The 24,673-nt window shown below is 54.7% G+C and overlaps 7 protein-coding genes across 7 annotated transcripts; 2 read left to right on the top strand and 5 right to left on the bottom strand.

The window, feature by feature from the left end:
* Nucleotides 1-19: 19 nt before the first annotated feature.
* Nucleotides 20-429, top strand: BO70DRAFT_394258 (uncharacterized protein; the record flags this gene model as incomplete). The annotated part of the gene is made up of 4 exons (XM_025546445.1): nucleotides 20-99; nucleotides 150-229; nucleotides 277-307; nucleotides 366-429. Coding segments are annotated over 4 exons (255 nt in total), but the record flags the coding sequence as incomplete, so codon positions are not given.
* A 32-nt stretch (nucleotides 430-461) lies between these two features.
* BO70DRAFT_360013 (SOS response-associated peptidase) lies at nucleotides 462-1,883 on the bottom strand. The gene is made up of 2 exons (XM_025542680.1): nucleotides 1,308-1,883; nucleotides 462-1,226 (listed from the first exon to the last, which is right to left on the bottom strand). Exons 1-2 carry the CDS (start codon nucleotides 1,579-1,581, stop codon nucleotides 589-591), a joined length of 912 nt encoding a protein of 303 aa, XP_025402094.1. The 5' UTR covers nucleotides 1,582-1,883; the 3' UTR covers nucleotides 462-588.
* Nucleotides 1,884-2,246: 363 nt separating this feature from the next.
* BO70DRAFT_360012 (TPR domain protein) lies at nucleotides 2,247-3,990 on the top strand. Its single transcript, XM_025542679.1, has one exon. It carries the CDS (start codon nucleotides 2,321-2,323, stop codon nucleotides 3,860-3,862), a length of 1,542 nt encoding a protein of 513 aa, XP_025402093.1. The 5' UTR covers nucleotides 2,247-2,320; the 3' UTR covers nucleotides 3,863-3,990.
* Nucleotides 3,991-4,038: 48 nt separating this feature from the next.
* BO70DRAFT_385692 (40S ribosomal RACK1 domain-containing protein) lies at nucleotides 4,039-9,122 on the bottom strand. The gene is made up of 10 exons (XM_025545756.1): nucleotides 8,866-9,122; nucleotides 8,490-8,616; nucleotides 8,070-8,370; nucleotides 7,586-7,659; nucleotides 6,806-7,318; nucleotides 6,250-6,674; nucleotides 5,794-5,942; nucleotides 5,459-5,585; nucleotides 5,039-5,356; nucleotides 4,039-4,832 (listed from the first exon to the last, which is right to left on the bottom strand). The coding sequence occupies exons 1-10, from the start codon at nucleotides 9,073-9,075 to the stop codon at nucleotides 4,407-4,409; spliced, it is 2,670 nt and encodes an 889-aa protein (XP_025402092.1). The 5' UTR covers nucleotides 9,076-9,122; the 3' UTR covers nucleotides 4,039-4,406.
* A 720-nt stretch (nucleotides 9,123-9,842) lies between these two features.
* Nucleotides 9,843-13,807, bottom strand: BO70DRAFT_184669 (uncharacterized protein). The gene is made up of 2 exons (XM_025538462.1): nucleotides 11,353-13,807; nucleotides 9,843-11,275 (listed from the first exon to the last, which is right to left on the bottom strand). Exons 1-2 carry the CDS (start codon nucleotides 13,663-13,665, stop codon nucleotides 9,962-9,964), a joined length of 3,627 nt encoding a protein of 1,208 aa, XP_025402091.1. The 5' UTR covers nucleotides 13,666-13,807; the 3' UTR covers nucleotides 9,843-9,961.
* BO70DRAFT_184663 (uncharacterized protein) lies at nucleotides 13,764-14,393 on the bottom strand. Its single transcript, XM_025538461.1, has 2 exons — nucleotides 14,122-14,393; nucleotides 13,764-13,931 (listed from the first exon to the last, which is right to left on the bottom strand). The coding sequence occupies exons 1-2, from the start codon at nucleotides 14,335-14,337 to the stop codon at nucleotides 13,863-13,865; spliced, it is 285 nt and encodes a 94-aa protein (XP_025402090.1). The 5' UTR covers nucleotides 14,338-14,393; the 3' UTR covers nucleotides 13,764-13,862.
* A 5,143-nt stretch (nucleotides 14,394-19,536) lies between these two features.
* BO70DRAFT_184632 (uncharacterized protein) lies at nucleotides 19,537-20,930 on the bottom strand. The gene has a single exon (XM_025538460.1). The coding sequence runs from the start codon at nucleotides 20,675-20,677 to the stop codon at nucleotides 19,574-19,576; it is 1,104 nt and encodes a 367-aa protein (XP_025402089.1). The 5' UTR covers nucleotides 20,678-20,930; the 3' UTR covers nucleotides 19,537-19,573.
* Nucleotides 20,931-24,673: the final 3,743 nt, after the last annotated feature.

Genomic DNA, 24,673 nt, shown 5'->3' with positions numbered 1-24,673 from the left:
CGGAGCCAGTGGCCAAGGTGGTGCTGGCTCGGCGGGGAGAGGCGGCTGGATCCATCTGTCTGATAGCAGACGGCCGCCGGACTTTGGCCGCATTGCTTGGTATGTGTGCTCCTGAACGGGATGTGGGCTGTGCTGACTTGACTCAACAGGCCCGAGGATATCTTCGGAAGTCTCGAGGTCGATGCCGATGGGAGCTTTGTGGGAGGCAATGGCAATTATCAGTCGAGCGGTATGTGTGCATGATGGCTGCTGGAGAATTGGGGCTGACTTCACAAGGTACCTACCGGATTGTGACTCGGGATGGAATGTAAGTCTACCCGTTATTATCTTTCCATGGCATGTATGCATAGCGCTGACAGAGCCAGCTTTGGGTTGAGTCCCTTCCTTAGAGAAAAGTTGGTCCAGCGACTGCGCCAGGAGGCCCAATAGATGCTCAGATGAGCTTGTACAATAATGAAGGTGTATTATTACTTGGAAATGGCTCCCATTAAACTGCTGGGCAGTTATCAATCTGGAAAATGCCTAAATTACCGAAAATGGCAGCCCTCGATCCAGCCAGAGCGTGCAATTCTGATGTCATGTTCAATCTTACTTGTGAAGAAACTTCGTGATGGGCTGGGTTCCAGTCGATTTCTTCTCCGGGGTCTTCACAGGCTTGTTATTACGAGTGGCACTGCGCATCTTCTTCGGCTGTACCCCCGATATCGAAGGGCTGGGCTGCACACTCTTCGGGGAAGTCATACTAGGACCAGTCTTTTGTTTCTTGAGATCCTCCGCCACGGGCTCATCCGAAAGTTCTCTCTTTACCCCAGACACCGGCTTGGGGGCATTATCCTCACTCCACTCCGTATCCTTCGTCTCTCTGTGTTCTTGTTCATCCTTGACCACGTCTTCCTTCTTCACCGCACCCCCCTTGTTCGCATTGGCAAAGAAATTGGCGATGTTGCCCTTGTTCTCCTTACTGCTCACGGGGACCACAAAATCCGGAGAGTTATTGCCCACCTTCCCGACCTCCTTCGGGACGGGATAACACTCCAGCTCGCCTTCAAACGGTTTCAACACGGCCTGCAGCTCCCTCGACCAGGTCGTCCGCCCTGGATCCAGCCAAACGCGCATTGCCTCGCTCCCGGTGTCCAGTATGACCGGCATGCGATCATGCAGGAACTGCAGCTGTGGATTCGAATCCGTCGTGATGACCGTATACGTGTAGAGCGGCTCCGTCGAATCTACCCTATCCCGTCAGCACAGCACACCCCCAACCCAGCCCATAAAAAGAAAAGAAAAGAAAAGAAAAGAGGAAATCTCACCCTCATACTCCACACAATCCCACAGCCCCGCAAAATACATCAACTCGCCATCCATCCGCTTCACATAATGCGGGACCTTCTCCTTCCCCCCTGGGCCCTTCTTCAACCACTCGTAGAAGCCCTGACACGCCACCACGCACCGCTTCCGTCGCTTCATGGACGTCCACATCCCCCGGTCGTCGAGGAGGGATTCGCTCCGACAGTTTATCGTCCGCATGAGGAAGCCGTAGTCCGGGCTGCGCTTCGTCCAGAACGGCACGAGGCCCCAGCGCATGCTTTGGATTTTGTACCGGGGTTCTGCTGTTTCTTTTTTCTTTTTTGGGGATACTGAGGTTTGTGCCGTTCCGTCTGTCACTGTCGCGTGTTCTAGCTCCCATCGTTAAGTAAGCGGGATAGACAGACAGACAGACAGATAACTAGTAGATAGTAGATAGATACGATACACACCTTCGTTGCCAGGACGGGGCGATATATCCGCGCGGTACACGGCGCCATTGTACCCCGGAGCGAAGTTGAACGTTTCGCGCACTTCGTCGTCGTCGGGGACTTCGTCGACCTGCATGCCTTGGGTTTGGAGGTGTTGGCGGATGAAGTTCATTCGCTGTCGATCGTGCAGTGGTGTCAGTACGGAGTAGAGTAGTAGAATATATATTGATCGTGAGAGAGTGGGAGGGAATACGCACCACGCTCAGGGCATAGCGACCACACATGGTGGATGGGAATCAACCGGTGTGCGCGACTGACATGGAGTAAGAGCAGTACTGGACTGGACGATGCTCTGTTGATGTTGATGTTGATGTTGATGTAGATGTATGGGATCAGTTCGACGTCATGCGACGGGGCGGAAGAACGAAAAGACGCACGGACCAACCAGCACCGCTCTGGACCGCCACTGCAATTGACTTTCCCGCCTTCTTTCCTGCTTCGGTCGGTCTGGCTGGAATTGGTTGGGTTCTACCACCACAATTCCACAATCACAAAGACACACCACACCACAATCAAATACAACTGCAATGTTCCGCACCGCAACCCGGCGCGCTGCCAGCGCCACCAGCAGCGCCCTCCGCAACACCCAGCAACAGCAACATCAACATCAACACATCCCCCTCCGGCCCTCGCATCTCAAACCCACCAGCACCCCTCTCCAAACCCAACGTCGCGCCCTCACCTACTTCCAACGCCTTCGACGCGGCTACGACGCCTCCAAGAAAGACATCTGGCGGCGCAACCCGATCCTCCTCCCCTTCGCCATCCTGTCCGTGATTACCGGGGCCGGCATCTTCGGCTTCGTCAACTACATCGAGCTGACGCAGAACGTGCCGCAGTACAGCCGGTACCCGGACGTGGTGTCGGAGCGGCTGCGCACCGCGGTGTATTACACGGAGATCGACCTGAACCCGATTAAGGCGGCCCAGGCGTACCAGGAGGCGTTGAAGTTGGCGCTGGAGAATAACATGCATCCGTACTGCGAGGAGGTCATTGGGATCCGTCTGCAGACGGCGATGATGCTCGAGAAGGCCGGGCTGGTGAAGGCGTCGGTGCAGATTCTGGAGGGGTTGTTGGCGGGTACGACAGGTTATGTGAGGAGTCAGAGGGCGGCGTGGGGTAGTCTGGAGAAGGAGATGGCGGTTAGGGAGGAGGTGAAGAGGATTCAGGAGGAGGAGCAGCAGCAGCAGAAGAAGGAGGATGGACCGTGGGTCGTGAAGGCTAAGGGGGAGGAATTTGAGGACGTGAAGGGTCGGGATAGGACCGTGGATCAGCAGGAGGTGACGGTGGTCCTTGAGAGTGACCCCCTGGCGGTGCGACGCCTGGATACGGCCCTGCGCAAGATGGTGGGCATCTGCATGAAACTGGCGGCTCTGTATGCGAGCGACTACATGCAGGAGGAAGATAAGGCGCAGGATCGACAGGAGCTGGCGGTGGAAATATCCCTGACCGAGATGAACCGTCGAATGAAGATGGGGCTGCCGGTCGGCGGCCTCAGCGGCGGCGAAGACAACTGGTTGAGTCTGGCGGACATCGCCACCGCGCTGACCGAGCTGGCCGGCTTGCATGTCGGCGAGTGGCATTTCAAGCTGGCGCAGCCGTTATACCTGCGTGCCCTGGACCTGGTGTGCGCCGCAGAGGGCGACGAGACCTTCTCCCCCAAGCGCATCACCCTCCTCAGCAACATCGCCACTTGCGCGGCCGAGCACGCGATGGGCGAAAAAACGGACGGTTTGTTCGATGCGGCGCGCAAGTGGGCACGGATGGCCCTCGATGCGAAAGCCAAGGTAACGTATAGTGATGAGCCAGAGTTACGACTGCAGCAGGAGGAAGAATGCCAGTTCTCCTGTTGTTCGTCGTTCATGACATTGGGGGAGCTGAGTTGGTTCCAGCAGAAGTATGAGGATGCTACAGCGGCTTACACAAAAGCCAAGGAGATAGCTGACGGCTTAGGCGACAAGGAGCTGCAGAAAAAACTCAAGCAGACCTTGGAAGATGTTCGACGAGAAGAAGAGAGAAAGACTCAGGAAGCCAAGGAGAAAGATGCCAGGGAAGGCAAAAAAGAGTGAATTTGACGATATGGATGTATAGATAGAGACAGCAGTGTATATATATAGTTACCACAGGGACGATGATGAATCAAAGAAAGGAAAACTACGACTTCAAAAAAGAGCATGAGCACGGGCCGAAAGAATTGTCTATGGGGCATCATCAGGTTTGGGAATAATTTTTTTTTTTTCAAACAGTCTTTTTTAAAATGGTATTAGAACATGCATGCCATCGTTCACAAGATTCCAGACATTTCGGATTTTATGACGAACGAATCGAGTAAAGCTAGACATGTGTGAGATAAACCAGCCCGTCCAGCCCCGGGAGAGGTATTATGTCTCCGGAAGCAGGGGGGAAACGGACGGAGTGTACTCTTCATTTGCTCATGGCTCATACAATCCCAACCCAATGCCTTTTGCCCATTCATTTTTGGTAGGAAAAAAAGATGATAAAAAACAGAAATGGAGTTATCTTGTTTGTTTGGCTCTCTTCTCCCTCTCTCTCTCTCTTTCTCCATGAAACACCCCGTCTACACCGCGCTCAGATCAAATATGGAGAGGATATCTAGGCCCTCGACATAACACCCCAGGCACGGATCTTGTTGTCGGTGTAACCAGCGAACAGAGTCTGGCCGTCAGCGCTCCAGGCCAAGCTGACACACTCGGGCTCGCGGCTCTTCTTGCCCTTCTCGATGTACTCGGGCTTGAGCTCGTCCACCTTGCTCTTCTTCTCGAGGTCGAAGATGGTGATGGAGCTGGCGGTGGCAGCGCACAGCCAGTACCGGTTGGGGGAGAAGACGAGGGCGTGGATCTCGTCACCGGCGTGGAGGGAGTAGAGGTGCTTGGACTCGTTGAGATCCCAGAGCATGGTGGTGCCGTCCTTGCCACCGGAGGCGCACAGGGATCCATCGGGGGAGATGGTGACGGTGTTGATGTATCCGGTGTGACCGATGTGGTCGGTCTGGAGACGGCAGGAAGCGAGCTCCCAAACCTGGATTCTTTGTATTAGCGAATTGCCAACGAAAGAAAATCGAGGAAATAAAATAAACATATAGAATGTTGGGAGGATCCATCAGGGCATTGGTGATTTTTTGTCTCATGGCCGAAGCTCTGAAGTAGCAAATACGTAGATATGCAATACATCATGTGGAACTGAACCGAACGAAAAAGAGGAATTAAATGACGCAGGGAACGTACCTTGACGAGCTTGTCCCAGCCAGCGGAGACGATGACGGGGTTCTGGGGGTTGGGGCTGAAGCGCACGCAGGACACCCACTCGGTGTGGCCCTTGTCGGTGATGGTGAACTTGCAGTCACCCAGGGTGTTCCAGAGCTTGATGGAGCGGTCCCGGGAGGCGGAGACAATCTGGCGGTTGTCGGCGGAGAAGGAAACGGAGAGGACGTCGTTGGTGTGGCCGACGAAAGTCCGGGTGGTCTCACCGGTGGAGAGCTCCCACAGGCGGAGGGACTTGTCCCAGGAGGAGGACAGAGCGTAAGCACCGTCGGAGGAGATCACCTATAGACATCAGGCCCGTCAGCCAATCTGGTCCCTTTTTGTGTGGTTTCGAAACTCGGTTTTCTCGGTCTCGCGGGTTTTGGGGGGGGAAGGGTTTCGTACACAGTCAGAGACGATGTGAGAGTGACCCTCAAGGCTGCGCTTGGGGTAACCGTAGGCCTGCTCGTCGCGGGTCAGGTTCCAGATGATCAGGGTCTTGTCGCGACTGCCAGAGAGCAGCATGTTGGGGCTAGAATCGAGGAAGAAAAACACAGAAGTCAGAACCCAGTTTGTCCATATTCAACCAATGCGGTTTTTGGTCTTGCAACATCACGGAGAGACTCTGTCACAGACCGAGTCTTCCGTGGATGCCCATTCTTATTTTTTTTTTCTTCTCGCAACAAAAATGCAGCAAACGCAGTGCGGGTGGGTTTCAAAGCAATTCGGTAGGCCCTTACTTCTCCAGAGAGGTGGCGAGGGAGGTAACCCAGCCATTGTGGCCCTCGAGGGTGCCGCGAAGGACCAGCTGCTCAGCCATGATCGAAGTCTGGGAGAGGGATGGTAGGAGAGGATGAAGGCGGGCGGAGCAATTGTCGTTGACGCTGGGCTGGAGATAAAAATCACGGCGACGTTTCGACGATGGAGAGCAGGCTGAGCCCTAACTAGCGCGCCCGCCCGCCTCGAAGCGTTGTGCGCACCGCCAACCCTAACCAGGCATAAGCGAGTCACCTGACACACCGCCTTCTGCCTTGGCACCCCCGATTACTCCCGAGCTATGTCATACAGTCATCCTCCTCCGTGCCGCCAGTCGGAGTACTCCTCCGCTGATCAATCAAGTGTGCTTTTTACTCTTCTTCTAATATACAGCCAATATACAAACCCCCCCCTCATCTACCACCCATCTAGTTAAACACCTGCACATTCGGCATCCGTCCCAACCCCTTCCCCCCCGTCTTCTTGCTCTTCGCCGCCTGGAACCCAGTCGCACTGTTGTCCCGCACATGCTGGCGCAACAGCCTCAGCACATCCGACTCGGCCCACCGAGTCGGCACCGGCCGATACGCCGCCTTGAACGCGCCCACCGTCTGCGCCCACTCGCCGCTCTTGGCCCCCGTGCGCTTCCACGTCTCCGTGGGGGTATCCTGCGCGCCCGCCTCCGTCGAGTTGGCCTCATTGATCGGCGCATCCTGCGTAGCCCAGTAGTAGATGTCCCAGTCGTTCTCGTCCAGGAACCGGTCGTACTCCTGCAGCTGCGTCTTGTCCATGTTGGCCAAGTAGACGTCCGCGAAGGTGGAGAGTAGGAGGTCGGATTCGAGGATGCCGCGCTTGCGGCTTTGGTCTGTTTCCATCAGTTATTTATTAGCCATTACTATCCGTAAGATGCGTATATGATATTCAAGAGACCGTTGTGGAAAAGAGTGAGAAGAAAGGAAAGGAAGGGAGGGAGGGGAAGGGAAGGGGAAAACGAACACAACATCCTAGCCCTCATAGTCGAGACATCTTCATCCTTGCGACGCAGCGGCTCAACCTTAAAGGTGATACCCTCCATCTCACCCACGCCCAGCTCGGGCTTCTGCGCGCCCGTCTCCTGCCGTCCGCCGGTGAAATGCTCGATCTTGCCCGGGTATGGATCCGCCGGCTTGTAGTTCGGATCGACCGAGTTGAGCATCTCGGGAGGCGCGGGCCTCTCGCCCACCTTGGGGAAGTCCTTGGTCAGCGTGGAGGTGGTGTTGGGCACGAAGGTGTTCGGGGGCTTGTTGGTCTGGTTCTCGCGGTGCTCGGGGGCCGTGGATGGCGAGCGGTTCTTGCTGGCTTGGATGGCCGAGCTGCCGAAGGAGCGACGGGCGAAGCTCGAGATGGTGGTGGTGGGCCGCATGAAGCGGGTGATGAGACGGGGGGTGGACATGGTGATGGTGTGTATATGAGGGAGATAGATGATGGAGAGAACCTGGGGAGGTCGAGATGATCGAGATTGAGTAGTCACTAGACTCTGGAGTAGTTAGTTAGCCGGAGCGTTAATAATGTCGGGGTTGACATCATCCGGAGAAATATCGTTTGCACTGTTTGCACAGGATGCGCCAACCGGCGCCGGCGGATTGGCAACGCTGCTAGACTATAGTTGGGGTCACGGCAGTGGTTCAGTTCAATGTCTGCCATGGATCAAAGATATCATGTCAGAGGTATCCAATTCGCTTTGTACAACTTTTGGGAAGCTTGTGTATATCTTCAAGGAGGTTCCAAACTTCCTACGAGATATACAAAACTCCCTAATAACGCAAAGGAACCCCCAGAGAACAATATTCTCAGATGCTACTCCTGCATCGCTACTTCCCCGACACATTACTTCAATGCAACTGCAAGCTGCTTCGCTGCCTTAGAAACCGAGAGACGCTCAACACCGCCCAATATACAGCAATATACAGCCATCCATCAGAGACCATCAATACCCAAAACAGTGTACCTCGAAGTATATCCCGACAAAGACAAGCCTACAAGAAAAAGGAAAAAAAAAGGCCTCAAACACAACGAATGTATTGGGAAACTCCATATTTTGCCATGACAGGCCGAGAAAGCATCAACCTGGAACCTTCTCGTCTGTATGACCCGCCTTGCAGCTGAGATATTCTAGATAAGGTGCTTGGATCTGGACAACAAGTTAGCCATCACCCCTTGACCAACCCCACCACTTCCCAAAAGACAAAGCACAGGGAGGAGGAGGAAGAGGAAAGCATACCTAAAGTAAGCCCGCAGATACACCACCTGCCAAGCGCCCAAGCCAACCAGCATGCCCATAGTCCCGAAAGCGAACCACTTGACACGCTCGTTCGTGCTCTCGTTGGTGTCGCGGAGCTTCTGCTCGCGGGCACGCAGGTATTCCATCTCGCTGACGATCTCGGCCACCATCTCCTCGATGCGGCGGAGGTCGGTCTCGACGGGCTTGAGCTTCTCCTGGACCTGGATGCTGGACCAGTCGCGGGCGTCGGCGCCGATGTCGACGTCGAGTTCGATGGACTTGAAGGGGTTGGAGTTGGGTTCTGGTGTTGTCAGTGGTCGTATTCACACATGCACGTACACACAGAGAAGAGTAGGAAGCATTCCGCCGTGTATTCCCTCAAGCGGGGGGAAGAAGGAAGAAGGGAAGATGGCAACATACTGCGAGTATCCAGCTGGTTATCGAAGCAAACATCGAAAGCGGTATCAGCGGGCGAAGTGAACGCCTGACGAGTCTCGCCGGCGATATCCTTCGGACGACCGTGGTCGTTGCCCAGAGCATCCTTGATCTATCAGAGCACAACAGTTAGCAGCAAATCACATTAACAGCGAGAAGGCAAGCTCGAAGCCGAACGGGCAACGATCGATCGAGACACGCAGCAGCAGCAGCAGCAGCAGCAGCAGCAGCAGCAGTAGCAGCAGTAGCAGTAGCAGTAGCAGCAGTATCCCGACCAACCAACCAACCACCCCCTCAACCCAAACATAACCCATCCCGAAACAAATCCAATCCAATCCAATCCAATCCAGAATCCACATACATGCATATTCACAACCTGCCCATCACCCTTATTCCCGCTCACGATCGCCGTGACAACAACCAGCTGATCCTTGAACACGAAGTTGCGTATACACCGTTCATTCTTGCCGCTCACGGCCGAGAGATCGAATTTCAGGGCCGCGGAGAGCTGCACCAGCAGCAGGAGCGCGAGGCCGAGGAGAGACCGCATGGTGAATTGGGAGGTCCCCATTTCTTCGTTCGAATTGGCGACGGGGAGTGTAGTTGGACGGATTGACGGTCGGGGAAGCTGCGGTGCGGCGGACTTGATGCCACGCCGCGTCTCGGGCGGACCGATGTCGGGGGATGGTTTTTCCGGGATGGGCCACTGGGGGTGTTTTACTATGGGTGACCATAGGGGGGGATTGATAATCATAATGCCGTTTTTGTGCAGTTCTGGTGAAATGCTGTCTGTCTGTCTGTTTTGAGGACATTTCTTGGGGATTGATCTAGGTTATTTACCTTACGGAGATTTTACTAGTAGTCAAGGATATAACTACGATAACAGACTACTTCCCCATACGCACTCACGAACCCAAAAACAACAAGTTCAAAAGAAAAAAAAAGAAAAACATGCCATCCACGGCAGGTACATAGCTAGATAAATAGGCATGTAGGTAGATTGATATCATTCATATCCAAATTCAGAAAATCTGTCCTCCCACACAGACAAGACATATACAAGGTAATAGTGAAAATGTAGAAATAAGAAAATAGAAGAGAAGAGATGAGAATAGTGTCGAGGGGGAATCAAGCGCAGAAAAAGAAGAGAAAAAGGAAGAATACCGCTGTAATGTAAAGAGTGATACTGTCCAACAGTCCAACGGCACAGGTGAGCCATACAAGAAAGAATCAAGACCCAAGGAGAGGGAAGGGAGGGAAGAAGTTCGGGGGAGACGTAGGTAGGTTAAGGTTCAATATAGACAAGCAGAAAAAAAAAAAGCATCGTTCATGAGGGTGACGGCCACGAGACATGTCAATGTCGTTTGCTACTAATCATGTATGTAGCATATCGTGTTCGCGGAAACAGAGGATGGCATAGCAGGGAGGAAGAAAGAGGCGATTCGTCGAGAGAGACATCAAACCTCGACCTTCTTCCGACGCACGAAGAGCCGCGCGAAGCCCGAGTCCTTCGATTTGCTCGGGGGCGGTTTCACCACGACAGGGGGCTCAGGAGGGCCCGTGTTTCTAAGGAAGTCGGCCAAGGCACTGGTCTCGGTCTGCCTCTTGGGGGCGGTGGACCCGGCTCCGTACGCTCCCGTACCCCCGTTGCGCTCCATGCCAACTTTAACAGTGTAGTTGGATGTGACGGCGGCATGGTTGTTGTTGCTGATGCTGTCGGAGGGCTGGCGAAGCGAGCTCTTGGAAGGTTTCGCGCTGGGCGTCTTCTCGGAGGCGGTGTTCCGGCGGAGTCGGGCTTTCATGGCGGATGCACTCAGCCCGCCTGCCGAACCGCGTCGGGTGTTCACCAAGGGGGGTGGGGAGGATTCGGGGATCTCGGGCGGAGGAGGGACGTTGCGGAGGAAGTCCATGAGACTCTCTTCCTCGCGTTTCGGTTTCGGGGGTTCGAGAAGGTCCTCGAGGTCGTCGTCGTCGTCGTCCATGTCGATGGCGTACGGATCGGGGACCCGACGCCGGGTCCGTGGGGGACGGGGGTCATCCGATACATTGTTGTTCACGGGAACAGATGTGACCGGGACCCTTGCGATGGTGGACGGGGTGCTCGCCCGGACGGTGGATTCCAACAGTGCCGTACGAGAGCCCACGGATGTCATCGACTTCGCCATCGAGTCATGGGTGCTGGCAACGGAGGGAGCCCCTCGTCCTGCGCGCTCCGGCTCGTCCTCTGTGAATTCGTCCGAGTCCATGGTGTCTCTGAAGGGTGCCACCGTGCGAGGGATGCGGTGGGCGCCCGCCGTGGGCGGACCTTCGCGAATGAAGTCTATCAGGTCGGACGTCTGGTCGCCCTTAGGAGTCACGGGGGAACGAGCCTGCAGGCGAGAACCGCTGCGCGTCGAGCTGGAGATGGAGAGGTTGGCCGGCCGATTGGTCTTTTTCGAGACGGTCGCGTCGGAGAAGCGACGCATGGCGGAGGGCTTTCTAGGGCTGCTCTCGCCGGCGGCGGGGCTGGTGGGAGTGTTGGGACCGCTGGACTTGCGGAAGCTGGGGGTCGGTTTCTGCTGCAGGGCCATGCTGGGAATCTCGATCGCTCTAGGAATTGACTGGTCGGGGGCGGTCTTGGATACTGGAGGGAGGCCCGTCGTGATGCCTGGCGAGGATGTGATGGAGGTTCTGAGGGGGGAGAGATCGTCGGACGGACTGGCGCGCTTGTGGAGGCCGGCCAAGTCAGCAGGGTTCGATTGCTGGGCTTTCCATCGAGGGGAATCCGGCAACTAATGCACGTTAGTACTCGTAGGCCTCAAGGAGGACAGACCATGGGGCATGGGGCATGGGGCATGGGCGCACTCACCTCCATTTCGCGCATGCTCTTGGGGGTCAGGGTGAAATGGATCGTCTCCTCGCTGCGAATCAGCTCATCCAGCCCGGTTGTATTGTCGAGCCCAGACTCCCTGGTGGAAACCCTATCGAGTTCGGAGGAGGTACGGAGATCCCCCGGGCGACCGATCAGACCCTTCAGCTTGTTCGAGACCTGCGAGGTGGTGGACCCCGCAGTGACGGGGCGCCTCTCGCGGCTGCTGCCGAAACTGTCAGAGCGACGCGACTGGGAGTAGCTGGAGGACGCCACGGAGGTGGATGGGCGCCCGGATAAGCGTTGCACGGCGGCGCGTTCGATGCCGGAGGAGCTGGGGGTTGCGATGCTGCCTGCACTCGAGCGCCCGTAGCGATGCGGACTGCCGGAGGTGGTCAGGGGAGTGGTGGATTTGGGGCGCGACACGTCGGAATGGGCGCTCTCCCCAGAAGTGGAGGCGGGCCTGGCGGGCCTGACGGCCTCGTCGGTGGACGAAGAGGAGGCAGCGGAGGAAGACGAAGGGGGGGCGACGGCGTCAGGATCGGATACATCGACATCCACTTCGTCGGCGGCGGGTTGGGCCGGAGTGGAGTCGCTCTCCCCTTGCGCCCGCGCCGCTGGTTCGCTGCCGGTAGGCGCCCGCGGTGTCGCACTCTCGCTCGCATTCTCCCTCGCCTCCTCACTCACCCTCGTCCCCTCCTCACTGCGCATCGCCTTCCGGTTCGGCCGGTGCACCGTCCCCTCCTCACGATCGGTAAGGGGCGTCGACGGGATCGGCGTGCTGCTCGCCTCGCTCGGGGCCACTTCGACTGACGCGACCGAGGTGGGTGACGTTGTGGCAGACTCCTGGACTGCGATCGATTCCGACGGTTCGGAAATAACGGGGGTTTTGGTGGTGGTTGCAGGCTCCTCGTCTTCCTCGTGCTCGTACATCGTCTCCAGCCGCCTTCGTTCTTCCGATGGCGTGGGAGACGAGCGCTCCTCGGGCTGCTCCTCTGGCGAGGGGGGATCCTCGACGGGCGCAGCGTTGGGCAGGGATCTCGAGCGAGCATGGCGGGACGGGGGGATGGTCTTTGCACTGTGGATCTTGGGGGTCAAGGGGGAGTTGGCGTTGGAAGAGGGCGATCGGGGCGAGGGCAGCGTCAGCACCATCAGACTGTGAGGCCGCACCTTGTGGGCCACGACCGCCTGCATGGTCTGGATGTCCCCCGTGTCGAGCTCCGGGAGGAAGCCCGGGATTTCGATCTCCTGGACGTCGTGTTCACTCTCGGGGAGCGGGACGGCCGCGGGATTGACCCGGGAAAGTTCGTGTTCGTCGATGGTGACGGCACTGCTCTTGCGGCTGGCGGCAGACACAAAGGTCGTGCTGGACCGACGCCGGAGGGATTCTCTCGACATCATCGGCGACAGGCTGACACCTCGAACGCGCTTCCGCCATGTCCGCCAGAGCCGTCCCAGCGTCGGGTTTAGCCCCAGCTTCTCCATGTCGTAGTCCTCCACGATCAGCCGATCCATCGGTCCTCGGTTGGCGCCCGTGTCGCTCACGTCCAGCTCGTCGGCGAATTTCTTCGACAGTCGAGACCGCGCCGTCTCCCCCGCAATCACCAACGCTTGCTCGCCAATATGCTCGATGATGGAGGTCAGGAAGATGGCCGCAGCGGGTGTGATGTTGCTGACGTGACTCGCCAGCCGCCGGGGGAGCCCGTCGCCGTCGCCCAGAGTGTCCCGGTTGATGTACTCCTCCTCGTCCTCCTCCTCCATATCACCCAGCCGCGTGTAGACCATGCACCGCAACCGCGTCAGTTTCCATGAGTGAATCAGATCGAAGTCACCCGCGGGGGTCAGTCCGCCGCGGAATTCAGCCTGTTCATCTTCGGGCCCTCCCAAGTAATCGCTCAGTTCGTCGTCGGCGGCCGACACCATTTCCCGGGCGAGTCGAGGCTTCAGCACCTCCGCGACGGCGGGTCGAATGCATCCCAATTGGGTGGACTTGGCTGCGGCGAGGATATTGAAGAGAATGTTATCGAGGAATCCGTTCAGGGCCCCGAGGGCGTCCCGAGTCACCAGGGCGCTGGCATTCCGGCCCGGAATCTCGTCGTCGGCCACGAAGTCGGCGGTGTTGAACTCCTGGTCGGCGGTGATAATCTGGGCGGCGGCGGAGGAGGCGATGAAGGACGGGGCCGGCATGACCGGGGGAGGAGCCAGCAGAGACGAGTGCGAGAGCTGCGAGTCGCTGCACATGCTGCTGCGCGAGCGCGAGCGCGAGACCGTCCGTCCCAGCTCTGGGGAGTCGGGTCCTTTGCTGTGCGGCATGGTGAGTGGTGATGCGGGCTCACATGCAGCCACGAGATAGTAGGTAAGGGTTGTAGTCGTAGTCGTAGGGAGAGAAAGAGGGAGAGAAAAGGGAGACGGGGGGGTCCAGAGGGAGTGGCTCGGGCAAGGAAAGTCCAAAAGAAAGAAGAAGGGAATGAATGCGATCCCAGGGCATCGACTAAGCGTTCATCTCTTCGTCAGCGTTTTCGGGCAATACGAGCGAGCAATGCTGCACCGCCCGAATGGGGGCCTTTTGCGCAGTCTGCCTGCTGGCGGGGGATGCCGTCAGATGGCGTCAGTCAGGCCTGGCTGGTCGTCTGGTCTCAGGCTGAAAAGCAAAAAAAAAAGAGCGAACGAACAAAGGCCAGGCCGACGAAGAAGCAGGGAAAAAAAAAGAAAGGAAAGGAAAGGAAAGGGCCAACGAGGGGGGAGGACGGGTGAGAACCTGGAACGTACCCGTGTAACGAACCGCTTTAGCAGTGGTAGCAGTGGTAGCAGTCGGAGTAACTCATGTTGAGGGGGAAAAGGATTCCGGGGGATCAGTGAAGACCTGGCCTGGGTAACGAAGAGAACAAGGGAGGGGTGAAGGAAAGGAGAACGATTGAAGGTGTGTGTGTAGGAAAGGAGAGAAGCAGAAGCAGAAGCAGAAGCAGAAGCAGAAACAGAAACCATGGACAACGGTACTCTAGCAACTAACTACTAGTTACGACTTAAGAGACAGACAGCCCTAAGGAAGGATGGAAGATTCAGGAGTATCAGTCCATCCCATCCCATCCACCTGGCGACTACACCGTCTCTGTTCCTCCCAATCCACTCCAGATCCGGGAAACAAATCAGGTCTGACTATCTAACTGACTGACTACTAGACTACTTCTTCTTACAGTTACAGGCCGACGGACAAGCTAAGCCGTCACTAGCAAAATCAGGAGAGGTGCAGGTGGAGCCCACCCTTTCTTTTCTGGAGGCTCCAGAGGCAAATGAAGGGCACGAACGGCGCCGTCGGTGGAGTAAAGGATATTTATTCATGGCAAAGAAATTATTCTTATCCGGAAGCAGTGCGACCAACTTATCTATTATCTATCTCCTTCTCTAGACCATCCGACGGAGGGATTGTCCCTTGTAAGACTACTTCCTGTGTACGGTGTACTCTGCAGGGTGTAAATTGTTTGTGTATACTACCGATCTAATCGGATGGGATGGTGCCAGCCAGGCACGAGGGGAAGGGGAGGGGGGGGCCCTGCCGCGATCGACATACATGGCTGGCCACTTGCCACCACTGCCACTGCCACTGTTTGCAAACACCACACTACTTTGCCAGGCACACCCGGCACGGAGCAACCGTACCGTGTTTGAATTTCGAAATATTTTGATTTTGTCCGCTCTCGCCCATGGAACACCTCATGGAGCTCTTCGAAGTCCCCCTAACGGGCTCATCGCCGGCAACAATTGCCTTTGAAGATTTGTAGTTCCAATTTCCTCTGCTCCAGGGGCACTTGAAATTGGCACTTGCTCTTATTATTATTATTATTATTATGATTATTATGATTATTATGATTATGATGATTATTATTATTATTATTATTCTCTCACGATTAGTGTCCCACGGTCCCAGGGCCAGAGGACAGAGCAGAGACAACATTAATTAAGAAGAGGCACCGAAGCCCCCAAGAAACCCGACGATCGCCAGTCCCGAACTCCCTAACAGTAGTAAGTCAGTCAGTCAGTCCCAACGAGGCTTGCCCCACCGCGCGACAAAACAAACCCTAAACCCCCCCCCCGGCTGCAGGAAAGGGGCGCTATCTAATGTACGCCCGCCCACTGCTGCTGCGGTTTTCGTGCGTCTGTGACCTTGGGTCGGGTCTTAGACTGCATGCCCCGGATATTCGATTTAATCCCCTCGAAACACCGCACGTCCTCTGTCATGGACTACTTACTTTGCACTCTGTACTACGGAGTCGCCAGTTGAGGTGGCCTTGGCGCACCCGCATCATCTTTCCCGAAATGATCAAGACCATCCCAAGCAAGCTCAAACTCTGATTCCGACTATTAAATCCAACAAGATCCTCCATCCTTCATTTTGGTTGGGAAGCGCCCGCTCCGGGATCCACCTCCTAACCACGGGGCAAGCGCATCACACGGGTTTGGGATTCTGAAGATTTGGAGATACACACTGAGAAATAATAATGGCGCACCAGGGGCGTCCCAAAAGAAAAGAAGAAAAAAAAAGAAAACGGTCGCTTTCCAGAATGTCCTCAAATCCACACAAGCCCACACTCGCATATCCTGTCACTTGTTGCTTGTCTTCCGCAAGACAAGCAGACAAGCACTGGATGGCTCCATCAGGAGATACCTAGATAGACTGACTGACTGACAATGAACGACGATCTCCAACCTGACAAGGTCGATCGCAGGGTGGATGCCACGAGATTCGAGAAACGATGTGCATGGGCTTGCGCATGCATGACTCTCACGTTGGCCATTACGATTCACACTAACTAACTAGTTAGCTAACTACTGGGACGCCTTGACAAATCTTAGATCGCGCGGTGCCCATCTACGGGCCAGCAAACCTCCGACCATTCTCTCGACTAGTAGATACTAAGTACTATCTTAGTACCCCTCCCATCCCTCCCATCAGACCGGTAAAGGTTAAAAGCACGGGATTATCAATCTTGGGGAGTTGAGTGTGCCGTCTTAACCTTGCTTCGTCCCGGGTTCTTTCTTGTATTCTGCAATCCAATAATCCCGGGTTCGAAATCGCATCCATACCCACTTTCTTAGCACGCAATTCGGGATGCTGTGTCTATTTACGGAGTACATCTAGAGTACACACACAGTATGCAGTGTGATACCCTCCCTCCCAGTCCCAGCCCAGTGGAACCCCCCCGTCCGTGGTTCGAGAATCGAGATACCCCATCCGGGTCATCCCAGCCGGATAGTTAATCGGGTGCACACGCATCGCAAATGCCCCGTGATTGGCTTCCCTCCCCGAGTCCCCCCCGTGTTAATATATCGGGGACTGCCCGCCATCCACTTCGTTTCGTGGGCCTTCAGCTGGGCTGGGTCAAGCTGAGCTGGACAGTGGACACAGGCTCGGCTGGGAAGTCAGTACGAAGTAGATACTCCGTAGTATCGTATGCTACATGACTCGAGGTGCGACATCTTCCAAGGCATGTGGGTGTTACTCAATGCAGGTATCCGGGATAGATGATGATTATGATAATAATAATAATAATAAAAATAATAATGGGGAAGGAGATGCTCGTGAGGAGGTTTCCTAGCGATCGCTGCGCCGCGGTGGGGGATCGACCTGCCAACCGGATCCGATAGTGCCACTGCCACCCTTTTACTTTGTAACTACGTACTATAAAGTCGTAAGTACATGTGGTAAAGAACCCGCGGGATGGAAAGTGAGGCTCTATTCTCTATCTAGACCTGTGCGACATTGTCTATCGTCTATTGACTGTCTACTGTCCGGTTTTACAAAGGAATTTATTGAGGTCATGCTGTGGTGGTTGGTGAGTGGTGCCTTCTAATTGACACCAGACCCTGGATGGAATAAGCTCTCTCTCTCTCCCCCCCTTCCAATAATAATGACGAGTGTAACTCAAGGTATAGATATACCTCGGGCTGACGATCACCTGTCCTTAGTAAGTAAGTACGTGGTACGGAGTACTAACTATGGTGACTATCTAGTGACCCCTCAACCCTGGCAGAGTCGTAGAGTAGTAGACAGGTACACGGGCGATCTACAGACTACCAACCAGTCAGTACAAGAGGATAGCCAGTCGATTGATGACTGTCAGTTCTCAAAAATGGGCTGGATGGTGAATACCCATGTAACCTGGTCAAGGTAAGTCTATGGTTCCAGCATACGGAATACTGCATGAATATTTACATAATGCGTGAGTAATATTATATCGCTAACTATAAAATATGGTGGTTATGGTTATTTGCTCAGGAAGTAGTAGTGTATATGGGCCGCCCTATTGTCCAGGATCAATATGCATCGTGTCAAAACAAAATATATAAAATTCTGCCCCACTTACTTATTTTTTTTTTTTGATTTTCTTTCAAGACAAACGGGGATTTCCTGATGGACAGTAGACAATCATCTGCCTGTCTTTAAACTCATACCCGGAATCCACTTTTATGATTACCAGACAGACAGGCAGTCAGTTAACTCTCTTCTCACCCCTCTCCGCTGGAGTCTACGTTAGTATATACTGTCAGTGTATGTGTAGTACCCAAGTACCCGTTCCACAACACCACCACTCAGCTGACAGCCGCCAAGGCCCCAACACCAACACCACCGAACTCAAGAACCCAATCCACACCCTGCGACTCTAACAATGAACGCATAGAAGATAGTCTAGATAGAGTGCCCCAGCCCCGTTCATGTAACACATACTTACACAACTCTATGTCCCGAGGGGTGGGGGGGGGCGACTCGATCTATCTAACCTAAAAGCAACCCTAACCTAGAAAAGAGTGTGACAGAGCATTCCCCTCTTATTTCCCCTTTCCCCAGGATAGCATGCATGTATGTATAAGAGACTGTAGAGAATCACTGTACCCATATCAGGCATAAAATTCCCACTTGCGCAAGACATGCATCCCCTGTCTGTCCAAACCAACAGTAAGTCAGTAGTTAACTACTGAAGTACGTAATCCACCTGGCTTGCTTACCTCTTACCCTCTCACCTGCATCCAGATTCCAAATCTGGCTATTGCTTACTTCCCCTACCCTACCAAGTATCTGCCTACATATAACTAGTATATGTACCTACAGAACTAAGTGCGTAGTAATAGTATATAGTAAGATATCATCTCATCCGAGATAATTCCCATCCGGGGCGAAATTAGATCCCATTTCGACCCCACCATCTCAGCCCCATAATGCTCCGTAGTCTACGGTCTACAAGGTAAAATGATCTCATCTCTCCATAGTTAAACGGACTAACCCTGCACGAGAAATTGCTCTCTAGGCAATAAGCAGGTATAGTATAGTGTAGTATAGTGTAGTATAGTAAGTAGCCCGACTCCCGGGGCCGACGATCTACCTACCGCCTATCTAGTACTTACAAAGTTATCTGTCTGCCTGCCTGCCCTGGCAGTCTACCTGTCTGTCGTGTCGGATTACCGGATCGTATGATGTGTGGTTTGATGGGATTGCTCTTTTATTTTCTTTTTCTTACGTTATTTTATTTTATTTTTATTTTACTTTTTTTTCTTTATTTTTTTCTCGACTCGGTCGCTTCGCTTCGCTTGGCTTCGGTTCGGGAGGTTAGATATCTACTTACTTTGTAGTATCTAGTATCAAACATCAAACAGTCTAGCCAGCGATCGATCGGGTCGGCCAGACTAGACAAACTCGCGTTACGCAGGATGCCGGGCTGGACCAGGTCCGAGTCCGACATGCAGGCTTTGTTTCGCGTTCGACAGGAATCCTCCTGGCATGCATCGGCCGGGGGGGAGGCATTGTCGATCTCTGTTTCAGCTTCCGGTTGGTTTCGAACAGTTCGCTTCGGCACCTAGTGAGACATTAATTCCCCGTTGTATTACTCCGTATATCTCTCGAGGTAGACAAGTGGGTGGGTGGGCATGTCTACCCGAGCCGAGTCCTCGTTATGGATGATTCTCTTCTCGCTTCGAGGCAAGGGGTTGTTATTGTTATTATACAGATGGCAAGGCCAGGGCAACCTTGTAAGGAAAAGGCACTTTTTATTGTGGCACGCTAAAGTAGAAGATAATCATCCCGAAATTTTAATATCCCCGCTTATGAGCTTTTGGAATCCCTGCTATGCAGTGGTATGTCGTGTGCATCATGTTTAGCAAATCTGGACCGGACTGCGCGGTCGCGGTTCGTTTTTCATTCTGGAAGTGGTCATGTTGTATGACCGGCCACCTAGTGTAGGAAGCCCTGCCACTTCTCCAGTGCGTATACAACGCCACTGGCGAAGAAACTGAGCTCGTCAGGCCCGATGTTGATAGTATCACAGGCGAGTTTCTCGCGGAGGATAGCCTCAATCCTGACCCGAGTCTCTGGGTGGGAGGCGTCCGAAAAACATCCCGGGACTTGATTGCTGAGGCTGACGAGGTCGCTGAGCTCCTCCTTGGCCACGACGTTGCGGAACAACCCGATAACGTGATTCAGGAGGGTGTCAAAGTAGGCTCCGGTGGCATCGCCAGAGTCCAGGTACGGCGAATGCACACGGCCCGTCTCGAAATCGTTGACCTGGCTGCGCAGTTGCGCCTTGTATCGGAGATCGCTGATGCCGTTGATGGCGTTCATGTAGGCGACAAAGATCCGCCTGTCCAGTTCAACGCTGTCACTGGGGTGCTCCTCAGGCAGCTGTTCCATCGACTCGAGGATGCTGCTATGCTCGTCATCCTCGATGTCGTCGACGTCCGAGTCGTCGCTTTCCCCCTCTTGTATATGCAGCGTCCCGGAGGCGCGCGCGATTTCCATCAGTTCGTGACAGGTCATTTCCCGCTGGGGTTCTTCATCCTCAGCATCGTCAACATCTGGCGCATCAATATACCGCACATTGTCGTCAAATCGGACGAATCCTCCGAACGAAACGAAGTCACCGTCGCAGGACTCATCGTCCTCTTCATCGTACGTTTCGTACATGATGTCAGATGCGTCGTCCCATCCGGAGACGTGGTACATATCGTCGTCGTCGTCATCGGATTCTCCGAAGATCGCATCGTATTCGAAGTCCGAATCTTCCGATGCGTAGCCCGACTCGGACTCTTCGTCTTCAATTTCCGAGTACGGCCTCTTCAAGATAGGCTTCAGTAAAGGACGCAGAGACGGTCCTGTCGCAGGCTGCACGGGCAGCACACCTGAGCTGTTGGGGGCCGGTTTGGGAGCCGGTTGACCGTTCGACGTCACCGAGACCTCGTCCGAGGCATAGCAACTGTCTTGGGAGATCGAGATCTCGAGCTGCGAGAAGGTCGAAGAAAGAGACTCCCAGGACTTTTTGTTCATGTTTTGAGTGCTCATTTTGACAAAGGTCTCACCAAATAGACTGCCCCAATGCTGAAAGTGGTACAGACCCACGGAAGACGCGTTGATCGAACAGTGATTTTCCCACTCGTACCAATGCGGCGAATGGGAGGTAGGAAAAGTGGTTAATTTATTCAAGGTAAACAAAGAAGGGTACGTTGATTTTCGGAAAGTGGCTTCGGAGGCCCTCGGTACGCGGGGAGGAGTCCATGGTGAAGCACAGGAGTGTGAACAAGGTATTCACCTAGTGAGAGCCGGCAAGGCCCTTGACCAGAGTAATCTTGCAAAACATTGTTGAATCGTCTGTTCACTTGGAGATAGGAGAGGTTCTGAGGTTGTAACGCATGCGCGTCTGGTTGCTGTCGAGGTTGGCGGAGATACACGGGTAAACTCCTTTCTTGCCCTTAAAAACACGTTCGATGTTGATGGACTGTCTGATGTAATACATATAGACTGTTGTGGGGTCGTTCGTGAGGATTCAGCTGAGTGGAGAGGAGGTGGTTGATGCGAGGCAAAGACCACGACGCGTCGATGCTAAGAGAGAGCAGGCGACTTGAAGCGAGAATAGAGGGTCAAAGTGGAGGGGTAGTGGCTTTGTCTGAAGCCGACTCCGTGCTCGTGGTTTGGACCGCGAAGAGGGGTAATAACCGATGGCGGATGCCCTGCGCTATAGGGACATGCCCACTTTTCGCGGGGATAGGCAAGGTGCAGGCGGGGGCGAAGTACAGAGAACACAATCAAGGCGTGTTCCTGCGAAGCAAGTCAGAGGTAGTCAGGGAATTATCAAATCTCGACAACCAAGGGTCGAGAAGTGTCTGAAATAGGTGAGAAATAGCACAGGCAAGAGTGCTGTGGGGGGGGGGGGGGAGGAGAGGAGAGAAAGGACGAGAAGAAGCCGGGGGGAACGCCTGGCAGGGTCAGTCAGATTTCCGTCATCACCTGGGCACCTGACCTGCCCGGCGCGGCCTTGTTGCCTCCGTCCCTTTCCGGCGCTGCGCTGCCTTCGGCCCGGTCTCGGAACGCCCAGCTGGGACTAGCGCGGAAGACTGCGCCCTCGCTTGGCGGGCCAATCAGCGGCATCTATATCAGCCCGGCGTCTGCAGTTATTCCGGGCCGGAGTTTGCACGGGACTCGCGGGCGACTTTCCCCGATCGGACGGGGATCGGCGTCGTTCGTCTCCTCTGGGCTGGTCCATCTTCTGGCTGGCATCTGTGGTAGCATCGCTGACATTCCTGATTCCACTCCCTGCGATGCTTTCTCGCGCCCATGGATAACTCTCTCCGGAGCTTTCCCAAGATCTCGAACGCTCCTCAAATCGACCTGTCTGGCTATCACTCGCTTTCCCGAAAACCGCGTCGTCCCCCCCCACGCTGGCCATGTTAGCCTTCCCTCTACTCAAGGGCCATCCACGGGATGAACGTGCAATATTATTCACTGTTTACCCGGCACAGGCCGTTATGCAGGCCTGGTATGCTCGTGCTAAAAGAAGCTTCCCGGGGAATTCTTCTGCGTGGCTTGCAGTTCCATTCGCGGGGGTGAGTCTGGCCCTTTGTCAATCGGACCACCTTATTCATGCAGGCCGACGGTTTCGGTCCTTCTGTGACTCGGAATCTTCGAAACACTAGCGTCTCTGCTCTTTGGCTGGGCGTGGTGGCCTTACCCTAACTGTGATGTTCGCTCGGGGCTCTTAGTACGGTGCCCTGGTGCCCTCGAACTACCACTCAACTACCATGTACACCCGTGAGGGATCCGAACAAAGAAATCCCAACTTGGCAAAGAAGGGGAATGGCGTCTTTCTTTACGAGTTGCGAAGTCGAGCCCATCAGAAACCTCAGCAGGTTGACAAATCAGGCGCACCACCTGGGACAAGGAAACAAAGAAACCGCTGGCACATCTCACGCTTAGAGTTCGTGTCCTTCCGTAGGGCGAGTCGACGATATCATCTGCTTGTCCTTCAGAAAAGACCAATCGAGCTGCGGTTGCCCTGTTCGAGTTTCAGAGCCCTCTTGCTCGAGTCGAACCCGCTGAATGCGAATAACCACGTTATTGCTGCAGCTTGACACGTAGAAATGATAATTATAGAAACCTGTGATAACAGTTGAGCTGCAAATCTTTTGTCTCTTTTGTCCAACTTCCTTCAAGCTAACCCTGATTGTGGATAGCTCATGGGTGGCTATTGCCCGGTATGCCCAAGCTTCCTTCCACGCATAGTTGCTGAGGGCGTGCATTCCTCCTAGCCCCAGCATTCCAGTATCCATCCAGCTAGCTCCTCAACGGTAGAGCATTGGATACCCGAGGTCTTCGACTCCACCAGAGCTGGAAGGTGTGGAGCAGAGCATCGGTCGGGGGGGAAAATAGTGCAAATCATCGCAGCTACGTACTAGCAGCCTATCCCAGCTCTGGGCCGGGGGGGATGGAGAAAGCAACCTAATGACGCTTACACTCCAGATGACCGTCCGCCAGCTTTGCCATCCTGACTGCTCCACAAAGCCCCTTGACGCGTCGTGCCGTCGAAGCCGGAGTGACATCCATTGTGTCACTCCTGGTTCAATCCAGCCTGGCACTGATTATCAAACACCGAGCAGGCGAGCTTTATTGGACTGGCCTGGCGGTGGTCCCCTCTGGGGCCCGCCTACGATGGCCCTGCTGATACCTATGACCTCTGCTTCTGGTATAGTGAGGGTTGCATTCCCGCGGGTGGCCATTTGGGTCCCGAGCCTACTGGGTGACGAAGAAGACACGAATCAGCCACCAGGTTTCCCGGCCTCTTGATTGGCAAGGAAGGCCTGTGGGCAAGGCATGGGCCGTTCTGTTCGGGCGACTGAGGAGGGAGTGGGCCATATCGAGCGCCGGCCATTCCCTGATGGCACATTCCCTGCCCATCTTGCCCATCTTGAGAGGGGGTGGAATGTATGCAGAATCCAGAGGCTGGTGCCCGTCGTAGCAATTCAAATAGGCCCATCTGTCTGTTGTTTGTTTGCTTTGTATCCTTTGCATCCTCTGCACTGTTTTCTTTGATTGTCAACTTGTCAAACGATCCCAACACGCAAAGCAAAGCAAGGTTCTCCCGGCGCCGGAACATTCCATCATCATCATCATCACCACTCAGTCGCATCATCGTCACCATCGAGACCCTTTGGAGACTCTTCTGCGGATCCCCGGCAAAAATATCCGCGCTGCACAGCTTCCGCAAGCTTTCCCTTGCATCAAGCTTTGCTGCAGTTAGCTTCGTCGCCAGTCATATCTGATATCGCGCAGTTGTTTGTTGGGTCAACCTTTGACAGCTTCTTTGGTCGTCGCCGCAAACGGAAAGCGGCCCTATTAGCACCATGTTCGCCCAACCTTTCGACCATTCGTTCAATGATTTATTTAATCAGTACGTCAATATGGACTCTGCCAGTGTGGACGGCAACAAAGATGTTTCATTCCCCGGCGATCTTGACCAAATATTTCAACTCGACTCCTTGTCGAGCGACTGTGGCGAGCATTCTCCCACCGTCTCCTCCACCAAGCAACCTCATCCGGCTGTCCAGACCTGGAGTAAAGACTTCTGGTGTCTGCCACAGGACGCAGACCCCTCTGCGGACCAAGGCCACTTCTCCCTCCAGCAGCACGATACCGTGCATCCTTCTGCCGTCTCCGATCTGAGTGTCAACCTGGAAGCTCCTCCTCCCCAGCCAGCCTTCCTCCCTGACACCCGCTCCTCGCCCTCGACTCCCCCCGCAACTCCCAGTCGCAAGCCGAAAAGTGCCCTGGTCACCCCCAAGTCGATCCGTCGTCACCGTGACCCTAATGACCGTCGTGCTCTGATGCGCAATCAGAGCTTCTCCCCCAGCCTATCGCGCTCCTCCCAAGTCCAACGGAGTAGAATGGCGTACCCCGAAGCCTGGCAGCGATTCCAGAACTTCAGCTTCCGGAACTCAGACGACCGCCTGCCTCTATCACCACCGCCATCTGATATCCTCATTCAACATGAGAACCTGTCAGCAGACA

This window comes from Aspergillus heteromorphus (assembly GCF_003184545.1).
Source record: "Aspergillus heteromorphus CBS 117.55 chromosome Unknown BO70scaffold_5, whole genome shotgun sequence".
Classification (NCBI taxonomy): Eukaryota; Fungi; Ascomycota; class Eurotiomycetes; order Eurotiales; family Aspergillaceae; genus Aspergillus; species Aspergillus heteromorphus.
The sequence above is the reverse complement of the archived record's forward strand: the minus strand, read 5'-3'. Positions and strand labels throughout refer to the sequence as shown.

Bases quoted from the DNA above. Each gene is read 5' to 3' on its own strand.
- BO70DRAFT_360013 (XM_025542680.1), bottom strand. From the start codon at position 1,581: ATGCGCTGGGGCCTCGTGCCGTTCTGGACGAAGCGCAGCCCGGACTAC. The intron at 1,227-1,307 runs GTGAGATTTCCT...GGGATAGGGTAG, and splicing joins GGATTGTGTGGAGTATGAGG to ATTCGACGGAGCCGCTCTAC.
- BO70DRAFT_360012 (XM_025542679.1), top strand. From the start codon at position 2,321: ATGTTCCGCACCGCAACCCGGCGCGCTGCCAGCGCCACCAGCAGCGCC.
- BO70DRAFT_385692 (XM_025545756.1), bottom strand. From the start codon at position 9,075: ATGGGGACCTCCCAATTCACCATGCGGTCTCTCCTCGGCCTCGCGCTC. The intron at 7,660-8,069 runs GTATGCTTTCCT...TCGGGGAAGTAG, and splicing joins TATCTGCGGGCTTACTTTAG to CGATGCAGGAGTAGCATCTG. The intron at 4,833-5,038 runs GTACGTTCCCTG...CAAAGAATCCAG, and splicing joins GCTGGGACAAGCTCGTCAAG to GTTTGGGAGCTCGCTTCCTG.
- BO70DRAFT_184669 (XM_025538462.1), bottom strand. From the start codon at position 13,665: ATGCCGCACAGCAAAGGACCCGACTCCCCAGAGCTGGGACGGACGGTC. The intron at 11,276-11,352 runs GTGAGTGCGCCC...AACGTGCATTAG, and splicing joins AGAGCATGCGCGAAATGGAG to TTGCCGGATTCCCCTCGATG.
- BO70DRAFT_184663 (XM_025538461.1), bottom strand. From the start codon at position 14,337: ATGGTTTCTGTTTCTGCTTCTGCTTCTGCTTCTGCTTCTGCTTCTCTC. The intron at 13,932-14,121 runs GTACGTTCCAGG...CCCCGCCAGCAG, and splicing joins TAAAGCGGTTCGTTACACGG to GCAGACTGCGCAAAAGGCCC.
- BO70DRAFT_184632 (XM_025538460.1), bottom strand. From the start codon at position 20,677: ATGAGCACTCAAAACATGAACAAAAAGTCCTGGGAGTCTCTTTCTTCG.